We start from the raw sequence: 7,500 nt of genomic DNA, 5'->3' as shown, positions 1-7,500 counted from the left end.
CTATTAAAGATCTGACTTTAACTTTGGAGAACAGATGGGAGAAACTGGGTTATGTTCCTTTGTTAGACGCCCATAAGATAGAATTTTATTATAGTTTAATATCAGTAAGCGTTGAAAATTATAGGATCATGATTACAATTCCCTTTGATTCTTCTGATGCCTGGCAGGCATACAAAATTGCACCGTTCCCAACTTTCATGACGAATAACTCAAGTCCAGTAATATCCAATTTGACGGGACACGTATTGATTTCCCCTGATAGGGAAACATATACAGTCATTAAGGACTTAGATAAATTCACTCACTGTTCAGAAGCCATGAATAATAAAGTTTGTACAGCTGACTCCTTTGAATTCCATCATATATCAGTGGATTCATGCAAGTTAGGTATAGTGCTAAACGGTTCTCTCTCCCATACACACGAAAGTTGTCTGAAAAAACTTTATCCTTTTGACAATAATAAGTTCAATTACAGGCTGAACAACGGCTCGTGGATGCGATACGACAAGGAAGGCTTTAAGGTATCGTGCCCGGACGGATCCACGGCCCACTCCCAGATCTTCGTTGCCGCTGACAGTTGCATCGGGATGTCCACGAACTACACGGTCCGAGGAGTTAACACTATCATCAGGGAACGGGCCTATTTCGCGAATTTCACGTGGACCAGCACTGTCATCCCATCCTTACCTCTCCCATACAACGCGAAGGTGGCTCATCGTTTGACGCAACTAGCTGAGATGGACCACACGTCAACGACTTATGCAGGGGGGAATCTTCGTTTCTACGTGTCGCTGGCTGTGATATGCGTTACGGTGGTGATTCTTATCGCCGCTAACATCTTTGCTTGGCGTAGGTTGAGGCGAACACAGATAGATCCGCAGAGGAACGTCATGCCACGTCCAGACAACACTCCTATTGCGCTGAAAGCATTTACTGTTAGAGCCATTTGAAATTGGCCATTTCACTTGACTAGGAGGAAAATTGTCTGGAATTGAGTTGTGTGAAAAGCGGTCCGTACGCTGGCAATATGTAGGACAAGAAACTCCGAGACTTTGCATTTCATAATATATATGAACAGTTAAAGTATCTTTTGGGCCCCTAATAAAATATTGTAGCCCTATATATTAAAATGTCGGTGCGTGTACGTACCTGGAATCTATATCTTGTGCACAATCATATCAATTATAATATATCTATATCTTTACCAAGAGTAACAAATATTCTTAAACAGTTACCCATGATCATGTATAAATTATGTATCTCCACGGGGTAACAACTATTCTTAAACGAGTTACCTATTACTATAACCATTCATGTATACATGCTAACCTTTTATTTTTTATGGTACCTCCTAATCATTTACTAACATTATGCCATATATAGCAAACATGGATCTGTATTTTCCATGCATTTTTCTTTATTTATGAATATGTCTATTGAATATGTATTTTTTTTACATATAATTTTTTGCATATTTTTCCTTAATCACTTGTTTATGGCTATGACTAAATATATATACGATCACACTCCTAGAAAACATTTTTAGCGTAACTTTTAATGTTCAGTGCTTGAATGGTAGCTGTCCGAGCTAATGTAATATATTACATTTTGTATACAGATAAATTCCATATCTGTAAATAAACCCATGACCCAAGGGGTCATTGGCGAATTAGGAGTGTAACCTAAGCGCCATAACAGGACGTGAAACTAGATCATGCTATGCAATGCTTGCGGTAGCCTGGTTTGCATTTGTATGCATAAACATTTAGAATGTCTTGTAAACAGGTCACAACACCTTCCATGGGAAGCGGTTGACGTATTCACCTGTAGCGGAAACACATGACTTCCGAGCCGTATGGCTACGTGTTCATTTTATTCTTATTATTCTATAAACGCTGAGATAGCTAGTGTTACGCTATCGACGCGATCCTCTTGTAGTTCAGTTCAACTTAGATTTCCCAACTGAGCGGTCATCCGACCAACCTTTCCTATACTCCAGTGATGGAGCTAAGAAATAAAGTTGTTAATAAGTTAACTCAGTCCGTTTGAGTCATCTCCCTTATTCTAAAGAAGAACCAAAATCTACTAGATATCACTCAGATGAGAAGGGGAAAAAGAACCACAATGCTTACGTATAACAGTCGTAAGAAAAGACATACAAACTGTCGCCGTCCTATACCATTGTAAGAGGTGGACAGCGGACAGTAAGACATGCAGTGCATAAATAAAAGAAACTAAGGTGATTAGTTAGTTCTCTCTCCCTTAAGCTAAGATTTTGGCATGCCCGAAATCCAAGCTTTTCCTATTCTAATCTGAAAAGGTGGCAGTCAGAATTTTGGTTTTACCACTAAGAATAAATACCTAAGAACTTAAATAGCGAATACCTTACCTGCAGGGGGAAGGGGGTTGGGGTTTGATTCTCCTTTGCTCACGTGGGCTTAATGGCGCTGGAATTCAGGTTTTTATTTTCTTGTGAAATCAATGCCATGTGTGCTGCACAGTGGTTAACACATTGACTTTGTCTCATGAAAGGCCTGAGTGAGGTCTTTATCATACATAAACTCTACAGCTGAGGGTCATTAACAAATTTAAGGGAAAAATGTGAGAAAAACTCTAAGGATCAAATTTGAAGGGAATGTATTTACTGAAGAATTACTCAATATCTTGATGGTCACCTTAAGGGTGCAAAGGAACTCTCAGGGACCGAGTTATAACTAATAAATCAGGTTGATTGAAGTTCTGGAATCACGAGGTCTGCTGACATGGGGGAAGGACTTGGAGCGCGAATATGAGCCCAGAGCATTTATTTAAAAGTGAGAATTCCACCTCTCCACAGCCAGGAATTGGACTTGAGATTGATACCTGGAAGGATGTGTGACGGTATAAATACTTATGCGTCGCACAGAGCCAGTGACCAAGTTCGATGAGGCCGCTTAACCTTCCAATTTGCAATATAGGTGACTCTTATATTCTAAATTCCCTCAAAGGACAAAAAAGTGACTAAATTACTCCACAGAAGTTATGGTAATTAATGGGAGGGAGTGATACACAGATACCAAACGTGCTTTATCTCCCTTAGTAATTGATCTTAACAGATGCTAATAAAAGGGAAGTCATTCAAGCAATAATCAAACAGTAATTTATGTGCAAGAGAACCACAGCGTTCTGAAGCCAAGAGGGATGTTGGGTGGGTTAGGAGCTGTATGTTAAGCAGTTCTACTCGGCATCTGGCCTTTTATGACCTTCATTGTACCATCCAGCGGCCGCTGGATTAATCTGCGGGTTTTGGCATGCTCTGTCGGCTGCTGGATTAACTTGCCGTGATTGGCTTCCTGGAACAGAGAGAGCGTGTGGTTTACAGAAGGACAATGCGGAGGTAGGAAGCAGATTCGGGGGGAAGATAGAGAGAGTTTAGCGAGTGTCCATAAGTCATAACCTCCTTGGTTGACAAAATGAAGAAAATATATAATAATATATATGATAATCTCAAGTGTCTGTCCCCATTTAAGATTTCTAGATCCGCCACTGGATGTCATCCACGTTTGTTCTTAGTTCGTCTCGTGGAAATCTCTTTCATCAAGCAAAGACTAGATCTCTTTCAACACAATCTTTTGCCACGTGTCCCACTTCATTGCTCTTAAAACGTGCGTTTTTGCCATTGTCAATGTATATCGTAAGATGGTGACCAAAGAAGACTCATTTTCTTTTAACCTCATCCTGGCTGCTCAAACCCCTGATAACCCTATGAATGAACCATTAGTATATTTATTCTTCATAATCCCTTTCACTCTTCCATACCTTGATAAAACTGAACTTCTTGCTTCATCTAAAAGCCAATATGGGGCATTTCTTAGGGGGTCATGCAGATGAAGGACGTAGGTTAAAAATGTTTGCCTTTCCACTGAATTTCTCTATTTTCATGCTTCTCCACACCGAGAGTATTTTCTCCTTAATGGTATTTAGTGATACTTGGTAAATTTGGAAAAAAATTGTGTTAAGGAGTTTGGTTAAAATTTGGTTGAAAAATACAATAGGAACTTATTCTAAGAATGTATTAATTAATGCTATTATCACTATTAACACTATATATTCACATACCTCTGTAGTCATTCTGATTTGATGGATAAAATAGCTCTAGTTCCAGGGAATTTGGCGAAAAGTTGAGCAACTTCAAACACAGACGTCTATTTTCCGAAGCTTCTTCTGTTTCCTATATTACTGTTACTAAGCCAACAAAATATCTTAACAGTTTGATATCCTCACACGTTTTGGATATGCTTACTTTGGTAAACATTGAATCAGAACCAGAACTATAAAAAAGACTAACTTTTTCCAGTGGATTCAAACCAACTCAGGCTATGTTAAAGTGAGGCAGCTGTAAACCTTCTTCAAGGTATTGTGACCTTTAATCTATATGCACTGGTTCAAGTCTCACCTGAAAATGTTAGTCTGTTCATACAGTAAGTCCCACTCGGATTTAGAGTATACAAGAATAAGCCTACCATTTATTGAATAGGACCGACTCTTTTGGGTTAATGATGGAAGAGAGAGTATTTCTTCCATGATTAAATATGGCCTCCATAAGTCATTAGTTGGTACTGGGATCTGTTACTGACTGTAACAGAACAGTGAGACAGTGATATCCTGGTACATATTAAGGTACCTTACATAATAATAATAATAATAATAATAATAATAATAATAATAAATCCTGTTATTCTTTTGACAAAGGATGGCTGGGTGACTTTACATTACAGATTAAAATAATCCCTAAAACCTTTGCAAAATATAAAGAAAATTTCTTGGCAATTTTAGGTGATAATGAATGAAGTTTTCCAGAACTTCTGATAATATTTCATAAGAAATGTAATCTCAGTTAATTGAATTTTAGATTTTGTTTTGTTTTACTAAAGCAATCAAAATAAGAATTTCATCCTGATATAAATAATAAAATTCTAATATCCTTCTTAACTCATGACGTCAGTTCTTTCTCTCTTTGATACAGGATCGGAGGGGGTGAAACTGCAGACGGTGCCGGGGACTCCCTCCCGGACTGCAACGGAAGGAGGAAGCCAAGGCGCAATAGAGAACGAGGCATTACTTTGAAGGAAACTCCACTGGACTAATGACATCGGAAGAAGAAGAAGAAGAAGGAACTTGTGGAGTTCACCATAATGCAGATTGAATCATGATGATAAACGGATTACATTGTGAAGAAAAGACCTTGGTGTCTACACAGGAATCTTGAACGATTTCATGAAGATAAGTCTGATAATGAGGAAGACAGTAATGATGATGGCAGTAGCAATGTTGAGGAATAATTCTTGAGAGTTGCCGTTAAATTTGATTACCTTTTAAATGAGTCACTTACGCCATGACTGTCTATTTAGTCTTCCTCTACGTTAAATTCCTCCTTTTACCGAGGGACACTGCTGCATATGTATCATTAACTTTTCTGCTTTTGAACCATATGAAACATCGGTGCTTAAAACTCTCGTTATTTAGATATGCTTCAGACTGTATGAATTTCTCGAGTATTTAATTAAAAACTAATTGTGTAAGGAATATTGGCCCAGTGATCCTGAAGTGCTTCAGATATCAACTTGGAAGCACAGGAAAGGTTATATAGCCAAAGGTCTTAAAAATTTATATAATGTTAAAATATAATTTTTATCTCTTTCCAAATACGACGAATGTAAATAAGTAATGATTCACTGGTTGTCCCATTTCAAAATAGACTCCGTTTCATAAGTGAAACCAAGACGAGGAATGAAGTTAATGGACAAAATCATGATAATGAAAGATAAGTTTAAAAGCGATGACTAAAATCGTCCAACTCTATAAAGAAGTGCCAGATTACTTCACTCTATCTATGCTCACTGTGTCGAGAAATAAAAATGGCTGATTTCTCTTGCAATAATATGTTGTGAAACATCATTGCTCCTATAGTGCTTCCTTATATAACATCATTTCTTCGACCGTGCTGTACTGTATGATAATGATAATCGGTTTGGGTTGATCTGAAGAGTCACTTGTTACTAATTTTACCTAAGATCGTTTAGCTATTTGTATTTCTTATTTACAAAGATTAAAAAACGTTATTAACAATAAATATAACAAAAAACTTTTTCAAATATACAGTAAAATGGTAGGCCTTCTTGAAAAGTGGAGTTATCATAGATATAAAGCGAAGCTTTCGACTTGACTGATAAATAAAAGAAAAGCAAGATATTCCTTTTTACAATTGAAAATTCAATGTAAGTAGCAAATAATGGATACCTATATAGAATTCTTTTAGACATTAAATAGTTACTTTAATACAGTAACGAAACATATCACCTGATGCAACAAACGATTTACCACCAGGGAGAAATGAAGGGTGATAATGATGTCATTGTATTTTCACGCCGATGTGTTATTTTTTTATCAACGTTTCTTCGTTGCTAGATATCCAGGGGATGTTCACTTTCCTTCAAGTATAAAGTACACACGTGTGTACTATGGTGCTCTCGTCTTAGGTTTGTTACTACCTCTACAACTACAAAAAATAATATTCAGAATTCTTATATCCCTTCCGAATCTATGTCTTAATAACTGTCTCTGAATGTTATCCCTTTTGTTTTGACGTTAAGAAAACTTTCTCAAATGTTTGCGCCATTTTGCATCAAATGGATAGTTTTAACTATAGGCCTGGTGAAGGCCCACTCTAGTAACTATACTCCAGAAAATTTCATTTACCAAAGATAATGATGATGATGATGATGATAATGATTATTATTATTATTATTATTATTATTATTATTATTATTATTATTATTATTATTATACTTTAAGTGACTGAAGATAAAGGGTTTTTCTTCAGAGTCCGTTGCCTTTTCTTTCACCAGTAATAACCGAACTTTGGCCTTTCTTCCCCTGCTTCTCGTTTTTTCTCTTTATTTTTGTCTGCATGAATACTTTTTTTTATCTGCCCGTCATCAATGACACATTTATCCTGTTCATTTTCTACTCTACAGATCGTCTTTGCCTTTACGATTCTAAAAATTTAGAGCTAAACTTTTGGAAACCAGTTAAACTTCGACGTCTTTTGCATCTGAGCCCACAAAAGACGAGGAAGGAACCTTGATAAACCCCTGAGCTCTTCTCTCTCTCTCTCTCTCTCTCTCTCTCTCTCTCTCTCTCTCTGCGTTTATTTCCCTTTGTAAGTGGCTTCATGAGTGCGTATCTTCTATTTCTCCAGTCACTGCATCATCATCTCTGAGTTGAATAGAGGTGATAAGGTATCTTTTTTCATCTTTCCTTTGTTTTCTGGTGATCTTCGTAGAAAAGCTTTCGTGTCTTCTGTTAGGAAGTACGCATATACTCTATGCTGCGACGAAAATTGGACATTCCAATTTTCTAAGGACGATGTATTTATGACGAGACTGATCTTACAATGGGAAACCTGGAAAGGGTCCTCTCACCCTTACGTGTTCATGGATTCTCTGCGGAAGGCATATT

At 37.2% G+C, this 7,500-nt stretch overlaps 1 protein-coding gene across 1 annotated transcript in view; it reads left to right on the top strand.

Annotated features, from left to right (window-relative positions):
• LOC135215364 (metabotropic glutamate receptor-like) overlaps positions 1 to 7,500 on the top strand; it is a 1,454,460-nt gene that overhangs the window by 1,446,481 nt on the left and 479 nt on the right. Inside the window, exon 12 of the mRNA XM_064249924.1 lies at positions 5,006 to 7,500. This exon is cut by the window's right edge and continues 479 nt beyond it. Within this exon, the coding sequence (XP_064105994.1) occupies positions 5,006 to 5,106 (101 nt within the window). The 3' untranslated portion in view covers positions 5,107 to 7,500. The remainder of the gene's footprint in view (positions 1 to 5,005) is intronic.

This window comes from Macrobrachium nipponense, chromosome 5 (assembly GCF_015104395.2).
Source record: "Macrobrachium nipponense isolate FS-2020 chromosome 5, ASM1510439v2, whole genome shotgun sequence".
Classification (NCBI taxonomy): Eukaryota; Metazoa; Arthropoda; class Malacostraca; order Decapoda; family Palaemonidae; genus Macrobrachium; species Macrobrachium nipponense.
The sequence above is the reverse complement of the archived record's forward strand: the minus strand, read 5'-3'. Positions and strand labels throughout refer to the sequence as shown.